We start from the raw sequence: 26,623 nt of genomic DNA on the forward strand, positions 1-26,623 counted from the left end.
GGAAGGGTAATGCGCAGAGTACTGCTAATACACGAGATAATGAGGAAAGGTGATGCTAGGAGCACTGCTAATACCCAAGGTAATGAGGAAGGGTAATGCTGGGAGTAATGCTAGGAGTACTGCTAATACACAAGGTAATGAGGAAGGGTAATTGCTGGGAGTAATGCTAGGAGCACTGCTAATACACAAGGTAATGAGGAAGGGAAATGCTAGGAGCACTGCTAATACACACTATAATGAGGAAGGGTCATGCTGGGAGTAATGCTAGGAGCACTGCTAATGCACATTGTAATGAGGAAGGGTCATTCTAGAAGCACTGCTAATACACATTGTAATGAGGAAGGGTCAAGGAAGAGTAATTCTTAGGAGTTATGTGCAAAGTACTACTAACACATAAGGTAATAAAGGAGGATAATGCCGAAAAGGAATGTGAGGAAACACGGGGAATGTTTAAACATATTCCAATCAAATATAAGCATGGTGCTCAAAATTGAGGAAAACACCATTATTCAGCATACCCAAAGTCCCAAGCATTCCAGATAGTAGATCTTAAATCTGAGTATTACACCCTGAGGTTAGGTCAGCACAGTATATCTAACAAATACAATATACAATTTTTTGTGCTCATTCAATAACGCAATTGAATAAAGAACATGAAAATATACAAAAATAAATCAATAGGACTCCCACATAGTAAATATTCTGATAGTTACCATGTTGTAAATCAACAGCAAAATGAAAAGAGGGAATTTCGGCAACACAGTGGATGTTACTGCTTTTATTGAGTCCCTAGACACTGAGTCTACACGTTACTGAATGAAAGTGAGCATCTGAAGTCGTGGTGGAAGTGGGCTGCACCACAATCAGAGGAGAGAGGAAAGGCGCATGAAGAATGTAACGTGATGTAAGTAAATGGAGAGGTTTTTATTAAAGAGACAGGACAGGAGATGGCAGAGAGCAGTATGGTCCAGATTTCTCCTCATGAGAAGTCAGATGTCTAGCGTTCCTCAAATCCTGGCATAGGGAACACACGTGCAAATTTCTCTACACGCTGACGTAGATCTGCAATCCGCTGCACTGTGTCGTGGTCTTCAAGAAGAAAATTCTTGAAATCTTGGAGCTTGGCTGGAAAAACAAACAAACACAGCCAACATTTTTTTTTATTAAAAAAATTAAAATTAAGTATTGCACATTTTATTGCATAAATGACATGCATTTTCAGAGTAAAGTAAATTATTAGTGCAACCACAACATTAGGATGAAAATAAACAAAAACAAATCAAGTTTAAAAATCACAATTTCCCGTGAAACTTGATTCAGACTGTATCAATGAATGTTTCGGTTCCCAGAGATGTTTGTTATTTTACGTGATGAGAAAGTAGCTTCCAGTGAACTGGAGAAACACTGAGAACTGTGGCTGGGCAGATTTGTTTAGTCTGTAAGTAGCGATCCTTCATTTTCATTATTTTAAAATGTACATTCTCACATAACACCACCAGAACAAATACAAATAAGGATGAGCACGAAAGCACTAACTTAGCATTTTTTGAAATTACATAATGAAAAAAAGAGGAGAGATTTTGTCAACAAGCTAGTAAATATGGGCAGTAAGAAAGCCATGATCTTCATGGCTGTATTTACCAAGAGAGCAGAGGCCTCGGGCAGCAGAGAATGTTTCCGTATAACTGGTGTGTGCAATCAGAACCATGGAGAAGACAGTATTTGAAAAAGCGCAATGAGCAAATTACTGCACAATTACTAGTTCCTGGTCGGGTCAATTTAGAATCTGTAAATATAGCCCTAGCAATGCCTTCTGTCCTTTCTATTCTGCCAACATCTTTCATGGAATTCTATTTTACCTTTTTGTGGCAACTTAAATGCCCACAACAGATGAATTTAAATCAAGTTTCAGGAAGCATGCCTTCCTGAAACTTTGGATTAACACATTTTTCTAACTTCTGTGCTGTTCATGGGTTTATTTGACAAAGTATAAATATAAGCGAGGACAACTATATTAAAGGTGGCTTGTACATGAGTGAGCCCACAGTTTCATCCACACGACCTCAACACAGAGAGCGCAGGCACTGAGGACTAATCATTAGACCCCCCCCTCCCCTTCTGCAGCTGATCTCTGCCCACGCATAGTTGTGCTGGAGGGGGAACTATGCACCCCATCTTGCACTTTTAGTACCAGCGCATGTGCCCGAAAGTGGCACTTACACAGCATTCTAGGGAGCGATTTCTGGAGTGATGTTGGGGGGTCACAGACTGCATCATCACTCCCAGGGGGCCGCAGCAGGAGAAGGAAGTCTGTTCTGCATTTCCTTCATACAGATGGGGGACACCGCACTGACGTATTGGATACGATCTGGTCTGGTAACGCACTCCTGGCTACAGTCATATCCATTACTTTAGTGTCAGTTAGGTGTAGGGAGACAGCCCCGGCCCCTTAGGCTGGTGTCCATTGTCACAACTGTCATATTCCATGCAAAGTGACACCGCAAACACTCTCTCCATAGCCCCCTACTATTCTACACTGAATGACCAACACCGCATCTGTGATTATATGGTGTACAACATACTGTCAACAGCACAAAAAAAGTCACCTTATGTGCACACAGCGGCCCCTCCATAAACCAATACAAACCACGCACACTGAATACCACAGGCCTAAAAAGAGCTGCTGTGGCCCAGCGTCCCTCCACAGGATGAAAATGACGCTGAGGGTTTACAATTAGATAAATAGTATCTACACTTACAGCTGTGAAATAACCAAAAGATGCTCAGTATCGTAAGATGTAAAAGTTAATAAAGAATCTTCTTTTTTTAACCTTCAGGTAGGACTGGTATGTATGTGAGATTTGGCGAGTGGCTGATCTATAGCTGTCCACATATTTCCACAACTGGGCCAGAATCTATAACTGCCATTTCTTCTCACTGACTAATTGGATTATATATATACATGAATATTTATCAAGTCTTCAGTCTGCACTCACATGTCTTGCTCTTCACATCGAGCCCAATCTGGATACCTTCATCAATAAAATCAACCACTTTTTCAAAGTCGGCCTCTCTGAAGTTCCGGGATGTAAGAGCAGGGGCACCTTACAGAAAAACACAAGGAATACGGACATAAGCAGAGAAGCAATGTTTCACAGTGAGACCATCTCTACTGCACACAGCATTTGCTATATTAGCACATATAAAGCAAATCCCATTTTTACTTTTGTGTAGTTATTGCTCTTATTGGTGTACAAACTTGCGTGTGACTTCCTCATCTCTTTATTCCAATAAAAGTAGATACATGAAAATAGAATGAAAGTATCTGAAAGACTTGGACAGGGGCAGCCTGCTGTACTCACTCACGCGCCGGGCTCTGAAGGATACGTCTGGAACATTACATGGTTTCGCTGAAGGACTCTTCTTTCATCGAGTATTGATTAAACAGGGCCCTGGTGGGTGCTTCCTGCATCTACATAACCCAATGTTAGATCAATTCTTCTACTGACCTGACCTTCACTTATCTTGTAAAGTTACCTTGAAAATTATTACATATTTTTTGAAACCATTATAATACAGTGCTATACTTATGTCTCTGAAGATTTATCAATGTCCTAGTGTATTAGAACATAAAGATGCTTCTATCATATGCATTTTGCATGGCGTCCGTCACAAATACAAATAATTTACAACACGACCACAAATAGGCAGATAGCCAGATTTGGATAGTTGAAAAATAAAGGCTTGCTGAAAGCTTTTGTAGTGTACTATCCATTCTATAGACCTGGAGTACAGTATGTTATCTAGAGCGTATTTTATCATGTAACACAAGTGTTTGTACTTGTTAACCAATTACCATCTAAATCATCAGCAGAAAGATATCTGATGTTTATAATATAGTATTCTAGTACCCCTTTATCGCGTACTAAGGGGGTAATTCAGAGTTGATCGCAGCAGCAAATTTGTTGGGCAAAACCATGTGCAGTGCAGGGGGGGCAGATATAACATGTGCAGAGAGAGTTAGATTTGGGTGGGGTGTGTTCAAACTGAAATCTAAACTGCAGTGTAAAAATAAAGCAGCCAGTATTTACCCTGCACAGAAACAAAATAACCCACCCAAATCTAACGCTCTGCAAATGTTATATCTGCCCCACCTGCAGTGCACATGGTTTTGCCCAACTGCTAACAGATTTGTTGCTGCGATCAACTCTGAATTACCCCTTAAGTCCCTCCCAGTGTACAGACTCATTTTATTATATAGATCATGGTTGAGTCACATTATGATGAGCAACTCCTACATGACATCGGCAGAGCGTAGCCCATGAAGTACGTCACATGTCATGTGCTGGTTTGGTGGGTGCATAAGGTGTGCAATAGGCCATCTGCGCATATATCACTCATTGATGTCATGGGTAAAAGGGGCAATTTATTCAAAGTAAAAAAAAGAAAAAAAAGATAATTCAGCTTTCGGGCCAAGGCTGGCGGTTATTTCTGAAACAGCGCAGTTTGTGAACTGTTCGCGCGCTGCTGTGGTGAAGGTGTATAGTGACTGGACAAATGGCAGTATTCCGAATAACCATCGTGGGAACTGCAGTGCACCACTGATGTGAGAGGTGAACGTCGGCTACAAGGTTACGTGAGGGCCGACACACGCTACAGTGTAGAAGCTCACGGTTAAAATTAACCTGGGGTCTACTAAAACGACAGTTCTGCACTTCTAGCTGCTATCCGTGCTGCACATGGTGGTTACTCTGATTAATACCCTGCAGCTATGCAGAAATATATGGCAAGCTGCAGTTCACCTTATTAATTTAAAAGTTTTAATTCAAAATATCCCTTAACAATTGTGTATGTTTTATTATTTGTTCATACATTTGATCACATTTTGTATTTCTATTTGATGTATCCCTAGATTTAGAACCTGTGTATATAGATTTACTTATGAGCAGTTTATCAAATCCACCAATCAGCAGCGTTGACCGATCATTTTACAATGGCAAAGGAAATAAATGCAAAACCAGGCTTGTTTACCATTTATTTTTGTTGCCGTTCTGAAACTATTGGTGAAAGTCACTTGATGAGCGGCTTTGATAAACCACTTGTTATAATATATTATAATAATAATTTTATTTATATAGCGCTCTTTCTACAGTAGGACTCAAGGCGCTTAACAGATACATAGCATAATATAGTACAGAAAATAATGAAGTACAGAACAGCTTTTCATAAAATACAGAAGCATGTAGATACTACGGGACATTATGGAAATGCTTGAGTAAACAGGAAAGTCTTGAATCTATTTTTGAGGGATTCTATAGTTGGGGCCTCTCGCACTGTGCGGGAAGTGAGTTCCATAGAGTCGGAGCCACATGACTAAAAGCTCGACCCCCAGATGAATTACAGGAGATTCTAGGTACTGCTAAAACTCCTTCATCTACAGATCACAGTATTCGAGTGGGGCAGTATGGAATCAGAAGCTGCTTCAGGTACCTTGGGCCTTGGTCATGTAATGCTTTGAAACTCAGTAAGCCAATCTTGAAGATGATTCGCAATCGTACAGACAGCCAGTGAAGGGAGTAGAGGATGGGTGTTATATGGCTAGAACAGGGCTGGTTGGTTAACAGCCTGGCAGCTGTGTTTTGCACCAGCTGTAAGCGGTGCAATTGTTTTGCTGGGAGACCAATGTAGAGGGCAATACAGTAGTCCAATAGAGATGATACAAATGCATGTATGACTTTGGGCAGATCTGAGGGAATTAAGTGCTTGATTCTGGCTATGTTTCTCAGGTGAAAGAATGAGGATTTGATTGTGACTGATATCTGATGTTTAAGTATCAAGCCACCATCCAGGACAACGCCAAGATTCAGCACACGATCAGTGGTTTATAATTCTGAATCCCCAAGTGTAAGACCAGTTGGTTGGCTATGCTGCAGTCTTGTCCTTTGATGTTGCATTCCTATCATAAGGACCTCTGTTTTATCAGGGTTCAGTCGCAGCCAACTGGCACTCATGCACTCCTGGAACTCAGATAGACAGCCATTTAGGGTTGCTATTGTGTCATCAGTGCCCATAGTTACATACACCCTACCGCCTACACAAATTCACTCAACTAGATTACTTAAAGACACCATTACACCAATTCCGCCCTGCAAGAGACTACTCTTACTTTAGGAACTCTCCAGGCAAAAATGCATTAATTTTCCTGTAGGGGTACACAGAGAATAAGAGAAGATGGACTTATAGCAAAGGGCCCCTTAGTATAAAGAATGCAAAGCAACATATGACTGATGGGTCTTAGATACTATGTCTGTAATGTAGAAGACCAATATATTTGTATTTAATGTATGGTATGCAGAACAGAGCATAGTGCAACATATGTTCACTACCTTGTGGGGTTTGATTGCTTACGCTAAATATCAAATTATTTAACTCTGAAGTTTGTTTCTTCAATTAGTTAATCTAAAAGGGACTATCCTCCATTCACCACATCCTTCCAGTACCCATTACCTTGTCGCAAGGTGACGAGGCCATTAGGTGATCTTCCCATAATGCACCAGGCCTATGTACTAAGCCTTGGAGAGAAATAATGTGGATGGGGTTAAAGTACCAGCCAACCAACTCCGGTCATTTTTTAAACACAGCCTATAACATGGCAGCTAAGAGCTGACTGGCTGGTACTTTATCTCTGTCCACTTTCTCTCTCTCCAAGGCTTAGTACATAGACATCCAAGTACCAAATGCAGCTTACATCACAGCTATCAATTGTTGATCTTCATATTTTTAGATCGACAATCTACCAATATAAAACACTACTGTACACAGCTGACAAATGCACCTTGTTTACTACATCTGGACTGCCAGTTCCAGTATTATGCTGTATATATATATTTATATATATATATATATATTTATATATATATATATATATATATATATATATATATATATATATATATATATAACTGTCTATATTGCAGGGATAGCTGTGGGATACTGTAACTGCAAATTAAAAGAATTCAGCAGACAGGTGATAACTGCAAGATCTTTAGCAACACTTAAAACTATTCTAAAAATGTTTATTTGACAAAAATCCCCAGATGGAATGAGGTGTGATTCATTTTTAATCACTATCCATTAGGTGTATAAGCAGAATCTGTCCAGATCTATATATGGGCCAATAATTACTAAAAAAATCGAGTTTGCCCGATTTGTGTTTTTTTTTCTAAGTCCCAATCCGGGAATTCACTAAGCACCAATCTCGGCAGTGTTTGGACTATTTGTAATGGTCTGAATGACAACGTTCACAAATACGAATGAATAGACCATCGGTCAAACGCGGCTGTTATTTCATAGAATACGGGCATTCACTATTCATTCGTATTTGGGTGTTAGTTCAAGTGCGGGTCTGTTTTTTTTCGATTCGTTAAAAAAAGCAGCAATAAAATAGACCTGCTTTTTCCAGTCGAGTTTGGATAACCATGCACGGATCAGTGAGATCTGTGCATGGTTATCTATGGGAAAGGGTCTGTTTAGTGTAAAATCTGAAAAAAAAATGCGTGGGGTCCCCCCTCCTAAGCATAACCAGCCTCGGGCTCTTTGAGCCAGTCCTGGTTGAAAAAATATGGGGGGAAAAATGACAGGGGTTCCCCCATATTTAATCAACCAGCACCGGGCTCTGCGCCTGGTCCTGGTTCCAAAAATACGGGGGACAAAAAGCGTAGGGGTCCCCCGTATTTCAGAAACCAGCACCGGGCTCCACTAGCTGGGGAGATAATGCCACAGCCGGGGGACACTTTGAGATCGGTCCCTGCGGCCGTGCCATTAAAACCCCAACTAGTCACCCCTGGCCGGGGTACCCTGGAGGAGTGGCAAACCCTTCAATCAAGGGGTCCCCCCCCCTCCAGCCACCCAAGGGCCAGGAGTGAAGCCCGAGGCTGTCCCCCCCATCCAAGGGCGGCGGATGGGGGGCTGATAGCCTTGTGTGAAATTGTGAATATTGTTTTTAGTAGCAGAACTACAAGTCCCAGCAAGCCTCCCCCGCAAGCTGGTACTTGGAGAACCACAAGTACCAGCATGCGGTGGAAAACCGGGCCCGCTGGTACCTGTAGTACTACTACTAAAAAAATACCCCAATAAAAATAGGACACACACCGTGACAGTACAACTTTATTACATACATGCGCACCAACATACACACATACTTACCTATGTTCCCACGAGGCTCGGTCCTCTTCTCCATGTAGAATCCTAGGGGTACCTGTGAAAAAAATTATACTCACATAATCCAGTGAAGAATCCGGCCTTTGAATAATCCACGTACTTGGCAAAAAAAAAAAAAAACGGAAACCCGACCACGCACTGAAAGGGGTCCCATGTTTACACATGGGACCCCTTTTCCCCGACTGCCAGGACCCCTTCCCTGACTCCTGTCAAAGAGGGTCCCTTCAGCCAATCAGGGAGCGCCACGTCGTGGCACTCTCCTGATTGGCTGTGTGCTCCTGTAGTGTCTGTCAGGCAGCACACGGCAGTGATACAATGTAGCGCCTATGCGCTCCATTGTAGCCAATGGTGGGAACTTTGCGGTCAGCGGTTGACCGAAAGTAACCTCATCGCTGACCGCAAAGTTCCCACCATTGGCTACAATGGAGCGCATAGGCCACTGTATCTGTGCCGTGTGCTGCCTGACAGACACTACAGGAGCACACAGCCAATCAGGAGAGTGCCACGACGTGGCGCTCCCTGATTGGCTGAAGGGACCCTCTTTGACAGGAGTCAGGGGGGGTCCTGGCAGTCGGGGAAAGGGGTCCCATGTGTAAACATGGGACCCCTTTCAGTGCGTGGTCGGGTTTCCGTTTTTTTTTTTTTTTTGCCAAGTACGTGGATTATTCAAAGGCCGGATTCTTCACTGGATTATGTGAGTATAATTCTTTTCACAGGTACCCCTAGGATTCTACATGGAGAAGAGGACCGAGCCTCGTGGGAACATAGGTAAGTATGTGTGTATGTTGGTGTGCATGTATGTAATAAAGTTGTACTGTCACGGTGTGTGTCCTGTTTTTATTGGGGTATTTTTTTTAGTAGTAGTACTACTACTACTACTACAGGTACCAGCGGGCCCGGTTTTCCACCGCATGCTGGTACTTGTGGTTCTCCAAGTACCAGCTTGCGGGGGAGGCTTGCTGGGACTTGTAGTACTGCTACTAAAAACAATATTCACAATTTCACACAAGGCTATCAGCCCCCCATCCGCCGCCCTTGGATGGGGGGACAGCCTCGGGCTTCACCCCTGGCCCTTGGGTGGCTGAAGGGGTCCCCACTCCTCCAGGGTACCCCGGCCAGGGGTGACTAGTTGGGGTTTTAATGGCACGGTCGCAGGGACCAATATCAAAGTGTCCCCCGGCTGTGGCATTATCTCCACAGCTAGTGGAGCCCGGTGCTGGTTTCAGAAATACGGGGGACCCCTACGCTTTTTGTCCCCCGTATTTTTGGAACCAGGACCAGGCGCAGAGCCCGGTGCTGGTTGATTAAATATGGGGGGAACCCTGTCATTTTCCCCCCCATATTTTTTCAACCAGGACCGGCTCAAAGAGCCCGAGGCTGGTTGTGCTTAGGAGGGGGGACCCCACGCAATTTTTTTCAGATTTTTAAAGACTTTAATCAACTTTTTAAGGTACACAATGAAGCCCTGCATGGATCTCACAGATCCGGCCGGGATTCCTTGTGTTTGGTCAGGCAGTGTTTTACTCATCACTCCCGTAAAACACTGCCTGATATTACGAATCACATCGACATCGGAAAAAACGATTGTGTAAAACTCGGCAGCTTAGTGAATGATCGTATCAGGATTCAAAAAGTTGCAGTAAAATGCACCCGATAACATTCGAGTTCAAACACCCTTCAAAACGGCCAAAACACGAATCTTTGTAAATATACCCCATGGAGTTATTTTAGTTGTATTTATAAATCCACTTGATTCTACGTTGAGAAGAGATCAATTCAAGATAATTATTTCAAAAAAGAAAGGATACCCTCTACTTGTTTGTTGCTTTTTGTTCTGCCCTCCTCCACGATTTTCTAGGGATCAATATTGCATATTTACTTTGTGCGGTGTCAGTATTTATTTATTTTATTTAAGGAGGCTGTGCTATAGTGCCTGGATTTTGTCTACTCTACATTCAAGCTAAGGATGGATGACTGGTACAACAGCGGGTTGGATATGCCGAACAGCTGCCAGCTTCTGCTTCTTGATGTTCTTAACAAGTTCACTACACTTGAGCTCAGACAAGACATCAGCAATATGTAATAAAGACAACCCTACAAAAGAATGGTGCTGACCAGAAATAAAAGTACAATATGAAAAGCAAAATAGACAGTCACCGATTTACTGGGCAGTTTCGAAATAAGGGGTCTATTTACTAAGGCTTGGATGGAGATAAAGTGAACGGAGATAAAGTACCAGCCAATCGGCTACTAACTGCCCTGTCACAGGCTGGGTTTGGAAAATGACAGGAGCCAATTGGCTGGTACTTTATCTCCATCCAAGGCTTAGTAAATAGACCCCTACGTCTCTACTGGCCAGCTTCCGGGCATCCAAGTGTCCAGACTTAGGATGTTGCTATAGAATACTTAACATAAACGTATTAAAACCTCCAACAATTACTATTTCAGACAGAAATGTCTGAATTACCCGGCATTTCAGTGCCGGGAAATTTTGCCGGCCCCTGCCTGACCCACCTTTCACACCGTCAAGCAAATTACCGGGCCAAGAATTTCTACCTGGTAATTTGTGGATCAAAACGTGTATTTTGTCTGTGTGAAAGGTTCAACCCTGGTAAATTATTGGGTCGAAGTCTTGGGAATTTCAACCCGGGTTGACCCTTTCACACAGAAAAAGAACCTGCGTTTATCAGCAAATTACCAGGTAGAACTGCTTCCCCCAGGAAGTTGCCATTCTGTGTGAAAGGGGTATAAAGCAAGCTATACTGTATATGCTTAAAAAAGGTATTTCAACTATTTTGTATCTTTTGCTTTCTTACTGGAGACATACAGGGGGGTATTCAATTGTTTGAAATGTCAGTTGGGTATCTGTTTTATCCTATCTAATAGACAGGAAAAAACAGACACTCAACAGACTTTTCAAACAATTGAATACCCCCCTAAGAATTTGAATAAAATAAGTGACATTTTAAAGATTATATAATTATGTCCCAAGCCTGAAAATGTGGTTGCCTTGAGTAGAACACTGGTCAGAAGAGACTTCTTTAACTTCTCAAATTTTATTAAAATATAATTGGCTTTTTCTTTTTGTGTTGTACATTATTCTGAGGCACACCTCCATTGTGTAATCAATTGTAGTAATTACAATAAGGGAATAGATAATACATTGCAATGATCCTGTGCAGGTGTACACATCACCCCTTTTATTGGCCAAAAAATAATAGTAGTTAGACATTAATAAATATTTGGATATAATTCTCTTTTAAGTTTGTAAGATTACCTGCAAATAAACAACTCCACTAACTCCAGAATAGCAACAAGGGGGTGCCCACAGTGTGGTCAGTGCAAGCAGGGTACAGTCAGACTCATGGGGAGATATACTAAGCAGTGAAAAGAATGGAGAAGTGAGTCAGTGGAGAAGTTGCCCATGGCAACCAATCAGCTGCTCCGTATAATTTTATAGTATGCAAATTATAAATGTAAAAGTGGGTACACACTGATATACATCTATGGACGGATCGGGCAGTGTTCTGTGCATACACACTGCCCGATCTGTCGGGGACTGACATCATGTACACACGCCCGCCCAATTCAGCTGTCAATAACCGCCGGCTGCAGCAGCATGTGTACAGGCGGTTGGCCGACCGTCCGTACACACACAACGACGCGCCAATATATCGGACCAGCGATATATCGGCCGTTCAAGAAAACGGCCGATATATCGGCCAGTGTATACCCACCTTTGCTTCATTGCTGATTGGTTACCATGGGCAACTTCTCAACTGGCTCACTGCATAGTACATCTCCCCCTCAGTCAGGAGTGGACTCAGCAGCAGGCAGGCACTGTCATTCCGCGTTGGCCTGGGCGGTGGTAGTAGCTGTCTGCAGGCCAGGCAGCAGCAGGGCTCTCTCCTCCTCCAAGAGCAATAGGGGGTCAGGTGCCCACAGTGCGACGATGTTGCGAGGAACTGCCAGGTAGGCCCAGGCAATAGGTAGGCTGGCAGCAGCAGGGCTCCCTTCTTCTCCCATCCCTCAAAGTCCCGACTGGCAGTGGCACTACTGGCAACTAGTGAAGAACAAGTGTGGCTGCATGAGTGAAAGGCAGTCATGGTGATGATGCCTCACCCACAGACCACGCAACTGCGAGTCACCCTTACTAATGACAGACAGCAGCAGCTCACCCCCGCACACCATGCAGCTGCTTACTGTGTGCTACTGTCACTGGGAGTGGGTCTGTGAGACTCTGTGGTGTCACACCGCAGCCCTCCTTGTCCTCTCCTCATACCTCCACTTACAATGACTGGCGGTGGGTGCGGCTGAAAAGGCAGGCTGGTGTGTGGCTGCTGGTGTGTGCGATAAATTACCTTTTTCGCCCAATAACTCATGGGATCTGGAATAAGTTACCCATGCGTTATCGCTGGAAAAACAGGTCTTGAAGGGCTGCTTATTGGGGATTCTACTTCACGTGCTAAAGGTTAGGGGCTAATAGGATAGCCTTGGGGGAACAGCGGTGATTTACCAAGGTTAGTTGGATATCCCCCTTAATTTTTATTATTAACTACATAAGTCGAAAGAGCCTATATGTATTTCTAAAAGGAAACCTTTAGTGCCAAGCTTATTTTAGTACGGATTCATTTTGCAACAGAAAATAAGAAACCTGCTACAAACTGCGTCATTATTTCCTATAGCGTTCCAATGACAGTTTTTACATGAGCAAGTTGTGCTACATTTATCTTATGGTTCATTGGAGGTCACCAAAGACTCAAAGGAGGGAAAATGCATACCTAGCCGCAGACCTCCAGGAGTGAGAGCACTCTTATCTCCAGGACATGTGTTCTTGTTGGCAGTTATAGACACAAGTTCTAGCACCCTCTCTGCTCGTGCACCATCCATATCCTTGGGTCTCAAGTCTACTAAAACCAGATGATTATCAGTTCCTCCTGAAAAAAAGAAAAAGTAGGCAGCTAAGATGGCTTCATGAAAGATTTAAGCTTCTCTATATAACTTTTTCTATATAAGTTTTGTACAATAACAAAACAAAAAAAAATCAAGGTGAGTGAAACATACATATATAAAAATACTTGTGTTAAAAACTTATTAAAAAAAAAAAAGATATAAAAAGTCACAAATCAATTATACTGGTCTGGTATTCAAAATCGTTAACAGGACTGAACATAGATTTCAAGATAATTACATAAAAACAAATAAACCAAAAATACAGCTGCTAAGTAACAGGTCAAGTTGAGTTTTTACAGTTTAACATGTGGCAAATGTAACACGTTCTTAAAATTTTAGACAAGACCGTTTTAGAATATTAGATCTGCAAGGATGTTATACAATTTAGTGCTTTAGTAATTTAGTGGTCTATTTATTAAAAAGACTTAACTCTTTCTTCAAGCAGTGGTTCCCAAACTCGGTCATCAAGGCGCACTAACGATCCAGGTTTTAAGTATATCTATGCTTGGCCACAGGTGACAATCACTACCTCAGTCAATATGATTAACCATCTGTGCTGAGCCATGGATATACTTAAAACCTGGACCATTAGGCCTCCTTAAGGACAAAGTTTGGGAACCACGGACCTAGAGAAAACAACAAAAAAGCTGGTATATATTTATCAACCAGTGCTAAATCATGGATTTCTCTGTGGCATTTATAGCGCACAATGGGGGATTTACGGAAAGAAGAAAAAAAAAAAAAAACATCATCTACTGATAGCATTATGGCGAGAGGAGAAAGACCAGTGAAAAGTGTGATCTCACTGCTTCCTCCTCACGCTTCCCCTTCTCCTCTCCTGGGCAGCAGCTAGGAAGTCCAACTGGTTAGTGCTGATACTACCCAATCTTAGTGTACCCACAATTAAAAATAGGGCTGCAGGTTACGGGGGGGGGAGATATGGTACAGATGGGGCTGTGAAATTGTGGTGAACACACTTGTCTTTTTGCAAGTGGTCAGGCTCCGTGTTAAATGTACTTGCCCTTAGTGTCTCTAACTCCATTTTAAATTGCTTTTGCCTCAACCAATCTCTTATTTGTTTAGGGTTCCTCCTTCATTTTAATGCTAAAAGCAAAGCTCCATTCATTACTCCCTAACCCCTGGCATTTCTCTTTCTGCATTATCCTGCCTGTACGCACATGCATGGCTTGGCACATACACATATTAATAAACCTGCTACAAAGAAGTCTTTTGCATTTGAGAGAGAAGGGTGAGGAGCATATCGCAGTGCTTCTCCAGGACAGCGGTTTTTCACAAGTGCTATCCCAATGTGGTGAAATTGGGAAACACCAGCGATCTTGGGGGGTGAAAATGCAGATAATGTTTGGAAGAAAAAAACAAGCATCATAATAAATTAGACCCCCACAATGATACAATCACTACAATTCATCAAATAATCCAACATGTGCATGGTGGATCTATCCATGGTTACAATACCTGATACTAGTGTGTAACCCTTCTCGAGTAGGGCTGCTGCCATAGACTTGGCGTTTTTAAGGACCTGTATGGCATATTCACGGAACATGGAAGTACTGGCCTGTGGATTCAAAAATATTTCAGTGCATCTGTTATTCTTATCTACATTTCTTTAATTATTATTAAGTTATTTATATAGCATTTTATCCAAAAAGGAGGACTCTGTTTTACTTTTGTATAAACAAAAAAAGAATTAAAAAAAAGAAACCACTACAAGATACAGAATAAGCTTAAGAGGAAAGAAAACTAAGCACTGGGGTTGTATTTATTTTTTTATTTTTGGGGGGCCTAAAGGGACATTAGTAAAATAGTAAAATTAAAGGTTTCTAGAGTGGCTGCCTCTAGAAATGTGCGGGGCAGCAAGTTCCACAGAATTGGAGATGCATATTTAAAAGCTCGATCCAAATATTTTTTTTATATCATTAATAGTTTGTTATATAGCGCAGCATATCCCGTTGATCCCCAAATGAATTCAGGGAGATTCTAGGTACTGCTAATGCGTTCGGTATGATGAACCGCCGGTCGAGATCCCGGCAGTCAGGAAACAGACGCCGGAATGCCGGCAGCGATCCCCTTCGCAAGCTTACAGTGCTCGCCAAGCATCAGGCCTAATGGCGTGCTTCACTCGCCACATTATTATATTCCTCCTCCGGAGGTGGTTTGAACCATCACCCGAGTAGGAATACCGGGCTTCGATCAGGATTCCGGCTGCCAGCATTTGCCTGGCTGTTGGGATTCTGGTGTCGATATCCTTAACGCCAGGATCCCGACAGCCGGTAAATTAACCGCATCCCATGTTAATAGTCCTTTATCTACAGATCACAGTAAGCAAGAGGGACAATGAGGAATCAGAAGCTAGGAGTAGAGAATGGATGTTATGTGGCTGTAACAGGGCTGGTTGGTTAACAGCCTGGCAGCTGCATTTTGTACCACCTACAAGCAATGCAAATCTTCTCATGGGAGACCACAGTAGAGGGCACTGCAGTACTCTGGGCGCGATGGATACAAATGCATGTATGATTTTAGGCAGATATTCTGATGGAATTAGCTGCTTGATTCTGGCTATGTTCCTCAGATGAGAGAATGAGGATTTGATTGTAGCTTATATCGGATGTTTGTGTGTTAAACCACGATCCAGGACAAAACCAAGATTCTGCATATATTCAGTGTTTTCTAATTCTGAACCCGCAAATGCAAGTCAAGTTGGTTGACTATGCTGCAGCCTTGTCTTTTGATTTTAAGCTCCTATCATAAGGACCTCTGTTTTATCAGCATTCAGTTGCAGCCAACTGGCACTCATCCAGTCCTATAACTCCGCAAGATAGCCACTTAGGATTGGCACTGGGTTCTCAGTACCCAACGCGAAGGACAGGTACAATTTGTATCATCCGCATAGCAATGGTAGACCAGGCCATGATGTCTGATTATTTCACCCAGTGGTAACATGTATACAGTAAAAAGCATGGTAGATGGTGTAGAACCCTGTGGAACAGTGACGCTGGTGACTATGATAATTCAGAAGAAACACTCCGTGACCTGACGGTGATAAATTATTTGAACCAGCTAAGGACTGTGCCATCCAATTCACAGAAATTTTTCAGGCACATAATTGATCCACAGTATCAAATGCTGCTTGCAGACCCAGAAGGATTAGGACTGAATAGTCCAGGGCTGTTTCAGTGCTATATCTTCTAATGAATCCTAACTGGTATGGATCATACATTTTTACAGATTTTGACAGATTTTAGGCATGGAACCAGCACACCAATACAATTTAATAACCAATTTACCCATTAGGTTAGACAAACATGAGAACAGTAATTCGCAGTTGAGATTGGGGTAGCAAAAAGGGTCTACAAGTGCAAATAATACTAGACCCTACAGTACTCCCACCTGTAACAAGATAGGTTTTATTAAGAATTTAAAGATTTAAAGGCTGTGGAACATATCAATTAGATAGCGAATGGCACAGGTCGGTAGGTAGGTCGGTAGGTAGGTAAGTAGGAGCATAGAAAAAATGTTGTAGGGGAAAATGTGAAATTATAATCAGATGATTGGAAGTTAAGGTCAAAGGTAGATCTAGTAGAGGGCTAAGAGGGCATTTGTGTAAGTATCTAATGTTTAGGGTGCATGAATTTTGGATGACATCAGTAGGGATTTTGCAGAGTAGTGCAGTGGATGTAAAGTGGCGAGAGTAATTGTGTGAGGTGACTGTTTTGTAGCTGCAAGTGTCCCAGGTGATCACAATTTGACTAATAGCATTTCCTAGTTATTTCACCTGCTTTTGTATAAATAAGCTCAGATAACTTGCTTCCAGGAATACTTTACAGTACAGAATGGTAAATGGCCTTCATTTTGTTGAGTATGAGATAAATGGCCTTCGTTTTGTCGAGTATGATATATGTGCGTCCTGAACACAACAAAATAAGCTTTTATACCAGTTGAGGACAGAAGTGGACAACAGGCAGTCTGGCGAGCCTGCATCCGTGTGCCCCATTCTGGCTATTGTGGAAAAGACTTATTCTCTGCACTTTATAAAGAAGACAATAAGACTGGAACAAGCAGGTCAGGCAGCATACCCGGGGAGGAGATGGGAGTGTAGTATGCTCACCCACATTGCTCTGTAGTCATGACAGATTGCAGTAATTAGTTGTAGAATACCTAAAACTTAAGTAAAACAGGATTTTTAATCACCAGTAAAATCAATTCCTTGAAGTCCATCTGAGGGATTCCATTACCTGTGGGTTATGCCTTAGATGGGTTGGAGGCGGGCACTAACTAGTTCAAACTGACTCCCCACCCCCTATATAACCCCTCCCCATAACCTGGATCCGCAGTCCAATGTTTAACCAAGCCTGGAGAAAACTCACAAAAGAACTGAGAACCCAAGTAATAGAAATTAGTCTGAAATCCATGGATGGACTCCAAGGAATTGATTTTACTGGTGAGTAAAAATCCTGTTCTCTTTAAATCAGCCATCTGGGGGATCATACCCAAGCAAGCCAAATAAAGGGGAGGGAGCATCGGAAACGACTGCTCTCAAAATGTTCCGTCCTACACTGGCCTCACTAGTGCCGAATGTATGGAAACAGTAAAACTTTGTAAATGTACATACGGAAGACCAGGTGGCTGCTCAGCACAACTGTTCTAGCGAGGCTCCATGTCATACTGCCCAGAAAAGCTCAGACCGCAGGGGTCGAGTGGGCCCGAATTGAGGCCGGAACTATCACACTGGAGGACACATAAAGCCTGCCTAATGGCAACTGTAACTCATCTTGCAATGGATCCTTTAGAGGCTGTCCAGCCTCTATTTGGAGCATCAATTACGACTAACAGGGAATATGTATGTTGGAAAGACGCAGTACGTTCCACGTTAATACGTAAAGCATGGACCATTTGGAACAAACTTAACGGGGAGGCTTCATTGTCTGAAGCCTGCTGAAAACTGGAAGGACTACAGATGTGTCTACTTACAGCTTTGCTCCGTGCGCTAAAAGTCACACTTAACACGTGAGTGCCGTGTGACTCCGTAGCAGCGAGCGTCTTTTGCAATAGGACGCACAAGCAGCTACTGCTGATTAAAATAATATGTAGCATGCCTATATTCTGTGTGTGACTACGACTGCATTTGCATACAAAAAGCTATGCTAGTGTATTCATGGAAAACATAAACGTTTCACTTTGGACGCAAATAGAGCCGCTAATACACAAAGAATATAGGGGTTCACTACGATCTGCCGGCGGCAGGCCTCCCGGCGACCAGCATAAAGGCGCCGGGAGGCCGGCCGCCGGCTTACCGACAGTGTGGCGAGCGCAAATGAGCCCCTTGCGGGCTCACTGCGCTCGCCACGCTACGGGCACGGTGGCGCGCCATACTATTTTATTCTCCCTCCAGGGGGGTCGTGGAGCCCCACGAGGGAGAATAAGTGTCGGTATGCCGGCTGTCGGGCTCCCGGCGCCGGTATGCTGGTCGCCGGGAGCCCGACCGCCGGCATACTGAAGACCACCCGAATATAGGCATGCTGCATATCATTTTTATTAGCAGAAACTGCTCGTGTGTTCTATTGCACAGGTTCTCAAACTCGGTCCCCAGGACCCCACACAGTGCATGTTTTGCAGGTCTCCTCACAGAATCGCAAGTGAAATAATTAGCTCCACCTGTGGACCTTTTAAAATGTGTCAGTGAGTAATTAATACACCTGTGCAGCTGCTGGGTTACCTGCAAAACATGCACTGTGTGGGGTCCTGAGGACCGAGTTTGAGAACCAGTGTTCTATTGCATTACATTGCATCTAAATTCGCCGCTGATAGATGTGTTTTGGTGAATTCACGGGCGTTTTCGCCCATGCCAAAAAGTGAAACGACATGGGCGAAAATGGATTAAAAAACGGGCAACTGAATGCCCTGTGTTGAATTAGTGCAAAAAATCGCCACTTAATAAAGAGCCCCCAAAATCTGACAGACAACACTCAGACTCTTAGGCCTTACCTGTCTTAATGCAACTGCCACCGCTGCGATTGCATGATTGTGAGGTCCTCCCTGGATGGAAGGGAAAACCGAAAAATTTATTTTATCCTCAAGGTTGTACGGGATTTCTCTTCCAGTTTTCTTATCCACAGATTTTGTGCCTTTTCGGTAAAATATAAGCCCTGACCTGTTCAAGAGCACAAAAAGTAAAAAGTAAAAATTAAGACCAAAAACTTAAACGGAAATTAAAAACAGGTCACCTTTATATAAAAAGTACTAGTCATGAAAAGAAACTTAAAATACTAAATATGTAGTTCTATATGCCCCCTACACCTGGGAAATAAGGTCACTTATTAGCATGTGCTGCTTTTTAAAGACATAATTTGACTTTCTAATCGGGTCACATTCAATGTTATTCTCACTCATTGCAGTATGCTGGGCAGTAGTAAAGCTGTAAATCTGCACTACATAACCCAGTGTCCTGCATTTTCTGAAATCTATCATTATTGATGCAGCTCGAGTATAAAAGGGAGTTTGTACTTAACATTAAATCTCTAACTCCTCAGAACGGTCTGCTCCTGCTAAGTTTTACAATCTCACCAAGATGACATTAAAAAGGAGCAGAGTAGCAAAGGCATCATATATTCCTGGGTGGACTGGTCTGCCACCACTAGGCTCCACCTTTGGAAATGAATATATGCTGAATTAGTTCTTTAATACTTATTGTCAATTAATCCATTCTGTGTGCTTACAATGCATGAGGACGTCTGGGTAGATGAAGGACATGTAGGGGATGGCTTAAAACGTACACTTTGTTCTGATGGTTACAGGTACAGTAGTAATTGTTTACTTGCTCAGTAATGGTCATCTAAAAAGAAGTGGGATATACAAATTTACATGAGCTTCTAGCTGGTCTTATATATTTTATATACAAGAGGATCAGCTTAGCCAATTTGTTTTCATCTATCTTTTACGTTTCCTCCAGGCAATACGTTTCTGGACTCATCAGAACACATCTGGCACTTCCACTTTCCTTTTGTGGGGGGAGCATAGGAGTGTAAGCCTGATACTGACACCCATGTCTTGATGTCACTCTTCATTACAAACAGTCACCCAGTCCTGTCACCGCCACCATCTAAAAAGGGCCAGAACAGGCCATACAACTCCTCCAGAATCCATTCAAAATTACTCACACTCATCTACACCAAGACCCTTTCATACATTTCAATCATTAGCTTAAGATTTGCTCTTCACATACTCTTAGCTCTACCCATGTACCGAACTTGGAGAAGATGATCGGGAACTAGCCACCAATGTAGAGAATGAAGTGTTGTCTAACAGAACGAGAAACTGAGATGAGAGGGATGCCGAGCACGCAGTGCAATTTTGGAGACTAACACTGGAATTCCAGCGAATGGAACCTGGCATACTGAATGGTTTAGAAGGTGGAGAACATCGTGCCCAACGGCTTCATGCACAAGATTGTCAGACGAGGTACTGACGTGACCAAGTTCTGAAGGGTCACCGCCAAACGGAAGAGCTTCCAAGGAACATTTTGATTCCGAATCCACAGTGCAAGCGATGAGCGTGTGCCCTCGCCAGCTTTGCAAGGCCAGGTGAGACAGCCCCGGATGCCTGCGCAACACTAGGGTCCACATGACAGTCCGCGCACAATGCAAAATTACAAATCAAAGTACTATAAATATACTATCTATAAAAGAGGCTGCTACAAACGTGCCCTAACTCCACGAGGCATCTAAAGGACACTGGCATGATGATGTTGGAGAGAGGAGGAGCTTTCAATTAAAGTTACAATAGTTTTAGTGCCACACCCTAACCCAACCATGGTCCAGTGTCCCACCAGCCGTGCATCCAGAAACTTATTGCATACCCCTTGTATGTGTTGATGCATGTAGGGCCACTTTTGAGTCATTGGAAGCAGTACAATGTGCAAATCGTACAAAGCCTGTAAACAGATCAGTGATGGGACTGTGTACTAATCTGTATTTTTTTTTTTTTTTTTTTTGCCGTAATGTAGAAACAGAAGGGGAAAAAAAAAAAAGTTTTAAGAGTAGTGGCTTTCATCTTGCAGCTCTGAGGAGCAGGGAAAGGGTGAATGAAGCCCAGCGTGAGGACAGAGAAGCCCTGCTGCTCAGTTTCACAGTTTCCTACTTCACGCTCCACTCCAGGGTGTGAAGCTGACAGAAGCAAGAGGCGCCAAAAAAAAAAAAAACTCCAGAGATCAGGAAGAAACAGTGGAGGTGAGGGCAGAATCATGGGTGTGCTGAGACCTGATTGTTAATTGCCATGATTGGAAGGTGAAGAGAGTGGTACATAGAAATGCTGCCAGAGTTCTCACCAGTCTGTGAGGATAATAAAAACTACAGAGCAGCATACACAGCTAATAGCAAAATACTGCTATGTTTTATTATTAGAACCTACACAGAAAATATGTACTTACAATTTAGGATTGAAATAAAATGTCTGACCGAAGTACAGGGTATTGATTAAGGCACCAGTTGACAGGGTCTGTGTACTATGGGCTTAATTCAAGGTTGATTTAAAAAAAAAAAAAAAAAAACATTTTCCTCTGATGGGCAAGATCATGTGCACTGCAGGTGGGGCAGATATAACATGTGCAGAGAGTTGGATTTGGGTGGGGTGTGTTCAAACTGAAATCTAATTGCAGTGTAAAAATAAAGCAGCAAAGGAGTTTTTAACCAAGGTTAAAAATCGGGCGCAAGTTGGGCTGGTGTTCTAATTATAGCAGCTGCTATATAGCAGGTCTAGTCAGTCCTGTAAACACTATAGACAATAAACAACAAACAAAGTAGCAGCGCTGTGAGATTAAATATATAAATCAATAAATATATTCATTAATCATGGTGGAGATAAAGACACGTGGAGCTGAATGGACTAAGGGTGAAAAAGGCAATAATTTAATAAAAATAATACATACAATGTATCAATAAAAATAATGATTAGTTGAGAATGATGATAAAATTACAGCAGACAGAATCACCATGGAGCTGCCTTGGTTGTGCTATCCGTTTTCTTAATTATTGTGGACTAGAATGACAGTATTTGGAGTTAGGTGACAACTGGACTTTTTAGCACAGTCCTGATGGCAACAGTGCCACATAAATTACCGCTGGAGGAGGGGGTTCTCTGGATAGCGTCCCTTAAAACGGGTAGAACCTAAGCAATCTTGTATCCTCACCAGTATGCGGAGTCCTCAGTGCTGAGTAGCAGGGCTGTGTTACCAGTTGGCAGGTTGTTCACCTGTTCCTCTGTACGTGATTCGTCGAAGTCCACTAAAGATCCGGATATCGTAAGTGCAGCTCTCAATTGATGAAGTACCTGCAGCGAAACGCGTCAGGTGTTTTGAATCAGGATCACCTTCATCAATTGAGAGCTGCACTTACGATATCCGGATCTTTAGTGGACTTCGACGAATCACGTACAGAGGAACAGGTGAACAACCTGCCAACTGGTAACACAGCCCTGCTACTCAGCACTGAGGACTCCGCATACTGGTGAGGATACAAGATTGCTTAGGTTCTACCCGTTTTAAGGGACGCTATCCAGAGAACCCCCTCCTCCAGCGGTAATTTATGTGGCACTGTTGCCATCAGGACTGTGCTAAAAAGTCCAGTTGTCACCCAACTCCAAATACTGTCATTCTAGTCCACAATAATTAAGAAAACGGATAGCACAACCAAGGCAGCTCCATGGTGATTCTGTCTGCTGTAATTTTATCATCATTCTCAACTAATCATTATTTTTATTGATACATTGTATGTATTATATTTATTAAATTATTGCCTTTTTCACCCTTAGTCCATTCAGCTCCACGTGTCTTTATCTCCACCATGATTAATGAATATATTTATTGATTTATATATTTAATCTCACAGCGCTGCTACTTTGTTTGTTAAAAATAAAGCAGCCAGTATTTACCCTGCACAGAAAAAAAAATAACCCACCCCAATCTAAAGGGCCCTACACACTTGCTGATGCATAAAATTTTGACGATGATCGATCTGAATGATGACCGATCATCGCCCAAATTGACTTGCATTGCAAAGCGACGGAGAACCAACGATGATCGACCAGGGGCAAAAGTATCGTTCATCGTTTGTGCATACACACTGAGCGATATAATTTCTCGTTCATTACTGAACAAGAACGTTCATATCGCCCGCACACATCGGCAAGTGCAAGTGCGCTTAATTCTCTCTGCACGTTATATCTGCCCCACCTGCAGTGCATGTGGTTTTGTACATTAGAGGAAAAATAGGAATTTAATACCTACTGGTAATACCTTTTCTCGTAGTCCGTAGTGGATACTGGTGATCTGTACTTTAGTACCATCGGGTATAGATCGGATCCACTGGAGCCTCGCACTTTAAAACCTTTAGTGTGTGTATGTGTGTGCTGGCTCTTCCCCTCTATGCCCCTCCTACCAGACTCAGTCTAGGAAACTGTGCCCGAAGAGACAGCAGTGAGGCACTAAGCCAACACACAACCATAACCGAAAGGAGGGCGCTAACCAGAACAGAGGACAGCAACACCAACCTAACCAAGATAGCAAAGCTATCCCAACAACAAAACGGGACCGCAATGGCGGGCCAACCAAACACTTGCTCAGGTAAGCAGGAATCGAAGCACTGAGGCGGGCGCCCAGTATCTACTATTCCTACTTTCTCTTACGTCCTAGTGAATACTGGGGATCTGTACTTTAGTACCATGGGGAAGTCTCAAAGCTCCCAAACGGGTGGGAGTGTGCTGAGATCCCTGTAACACCACCTGACCAAACTGAAGGTCATCCTTGGCCAAGGTGTCAAAACGATAGAATTTAACAAAAGTGTTCGAACCAGACCAAGTAGCAGCTCGGCACAACTGTAAGGCCGAGCAACCCCAGGCAGCCGCCCAGGAAGAGCCCACAGATCTCGTCGAGTGGGCCTGAATAGACGTCGGCAAAGGCAGAGCTGCCGAAGTATAAGCTTGTTGAATGGTCAACCTGAGTCAACGAGTAATTGATTGCTTAGAAGGGTATCCGGTTGATGGACAGTGTCTTATTAGACAGTCAATAGATACCATATGCTAGACAGACATTAGGTCGACAGGGTCAAAAGGTCGACATGAACAAAGGTAGACCGTACAAAAGGTCAACATGAAAATGGTCAACTGAAAAAAGATAAACATTTATTTTTTTAATTTAACATGTGTTTTGACTATTTCATACCTTCTCTATCCATGTCGGCATAGAGTTGGTTATAAACCTTATGGCGAGCGCAGCGAGCCACCGAACCCGAAGCGTGGCGAGCCTCACGAGGGTATGACTTTCTACAATTGGGGGTCCCAGATGACAAAACTATCCACACAAACCACAAAAATGCAAAACACATGGTGTCTACCTTTTTCATGTCGCCCTTTTGACCCTGTCGACCTAATGTCTGTCTAACATATGGTGTCTATCTATTGACTGTCTAACTAGACACTATCAACTCACACCCGCTTAGAAGCCGGACGACCAATCTTGGTGGCATCATAAAGGACAAACAGAGAGTCAGATTTCCAATCACGAGCAGTCCGTTTGACATAAATCCTCAGAGACCTCACCACGTCTAAGGACTCTGGACCAACGGATGCGTCAGACAACACCGGAAACACAATGGGTTGATACACGCGAAAAGCAGACACCACTTTTGGCAAAAACTGAGGTCGGGTCCTCATGAAAAATCAAATAAGAGCTCTTACAGGATAAGGACCCCAATTCAGAGACACGTCTGGCAGACGCCAATGCTAACATCATCACAGTATTCCAGGTGAGAAATTTCAACTCCACCCTATGTAAGGGTTTAAACCATTCCGATTGAAGAAAGGACAGAACCACATTGCGATCCCACGGAGCCGTGGGAGGTAAGAAGGGCGGTTGCATATGAAGAACTCCTTTTAGGAAAGTTTGTACTTCCAGCAACATAGAAAGTTGTTTCTGGAAGAAAATAGAAAGCAACCCTCTTGCAGGAAAGTAGAAAGCGAACCATTCTAAATTCCACAGGAGAAACCTTTCTACTTTCACACCAGGAAACACACTTTTTCCGGATACAATGAATGTTTTGACGTAACCATCTTCCTGGCATGGACGATGGTGTTAACCCAGGAGGGAAGACCTTTTCTAGCTAGAATCTCCCTCTCAACTTCCAAGCCATCAAACGTAGCCGCTGTAAGTCTGGATAGACGAACGGAACTTGTTCAAGGAGATCCCTTTGAAGCGGCAGAGGCCAGGGATCCTCCAGAGCCATGGTTAGGAGGTCCAAGTACCGCGCTCGTCAAGGCCAATCCAGGGCAATTAAAATTGCTTGAACGCTTTCCCTTCTTAGTCTTTTTAGAACCCTTGGGATTAGCGGTAGAGGAGGTAACAGGTACACAAACTGGTATGTCAATGGTGTCGTCAGTGTGTCCACAGCTACAGCCTGCGGATCCCTCGTTCTGGAACAGCAATGGCATAGCTTCTTGTTGAGACGAGAAGCCATCCGATCTATCTGTGGACAGTCCCACCGGTGAGTTAACTGTTGAAACACCTGGGGATGTAGGCCCCATTCCCCCGAATGGAGGTCGTGTCTGCTTAAGAAGTCCGCTTCCCAGTTGTCCACTCCTGGAATGAATATGGCTGAGATGGCCCTTGCGTTGGCCTCCGCCCAGCCGAGTATTCTTGACACTTCATTCATCGCTTCCCTGCTTTTTTTTCGCCCTTGTCGGTTTATGTACGCCTCCGCCGTGGCGTTGTCCGACTGAACCTGGATCTCAGTCAGGAGAAGGGAAGCTTGCAGAAGAGCATTGTAAACTGCCCTAAGTTCCAGAATGTTTATCGGTAGAGCAGATTCCTGAACTGACCATATCCCCTAGAACTGGGCCCCTTGAAATTCCTGCCTTCTACCAGGTGAGGAACCTGTAGCCACCATAACAGAGAAATCTGGGCTTTTGGAGATAAGGTCACTTCCTGATGCATGTGAAGGTGAGACCCAGACCATTTGTCCCGCAGATCCAGCTGAAATGGCCGGGCATGAAATCTGCCGTATTGGATTGCCTTGTAAGCAGCGACCATCCTGCCCAGCAAGCGTATGCAAAGATGTATGGATACCTTGTGAGAACAGAGCACTGAGCGGACCATAACCTGGATAGCCCGGGCCTTGTCCATCGGAAGAAACACCTTTTGAGACACTGTATCCAGTATCATTCCCAGGAACTGAAGACGTTGGGTCTGTTCCAGGTGAGATTTCTGGAAATTTAGGATCCATCCATGATCTGTAAGCAGGCGAGTCGTCAGATCGATGCTGTGCAATAGACGCTCCCTGGACATAGCCTTCAGGAGATCGTCCAAGTAGGGGACTATGTTGACTCACATCATGCGTAGTTGCAGCATTATTTCTGCCATGACTTTGGTGAAGACCCTCGGAGCTGT

General features: G+C 43.3%; 1 protein-coding gene across 1 annotated transcript in view; it reads right to left on the minus strand.

The window, feature by feature from the left end:
- Nucleotides 1-763: 763 nt before the first annotated feature.
- The window catches only part of SHMT2 (serine hydroxymethyltransferase 2), a 157,039-nt gene continuing 131,179 nt past the window's right edge, over nucleotides 764-26,623 (minus strand). The window contains exons 8-12 of the mRNA XM_063952424.1: nucleotides 19,177-19,342; nucleotides 14,650-14,749; nucleotides 13,002-13,157; nucleotides 2,997-3,104; nucleotides 764-1,125 (exon numbers count right to left, since the gene is read on the minus strand). Coding sequence (XP_063808494.1) covers nucleotides 998-1,125; nucleotides 2,997-3,104; nucleotides 13,002-13,157; nucleotides 14,650-14,749; nucleotides 19,177-19,342 — 658 coding nt within the window. The 3' untranslated portion in view covers nucleotides 764-997. The remainder of the gene's footprint in view (nucleotides 1,126-2,996; nucleotides 3,105-13,001; nucleotides 13,158-14,649; nucleotides 14,750-19,176; nucleotides 19,343-26,623) is intronic.

The sequence above is a fragment of the Pseudophryne corroboree genome, chromosome 2 (assembly GCF_028390025.1).
Source record: "Pseudophryne corroboree isolate aPseCor3 chromosome 2, aPseCor3.hap2, whole genome shotgun sequence".
Taxonomy (NCBI): domain Eukaryota; kingdom Metazoa; phylum Chordata; class Amphibia; order Anura; family Myobatrachidae; genus Pseudophryne; species Pseudophryne corroboree.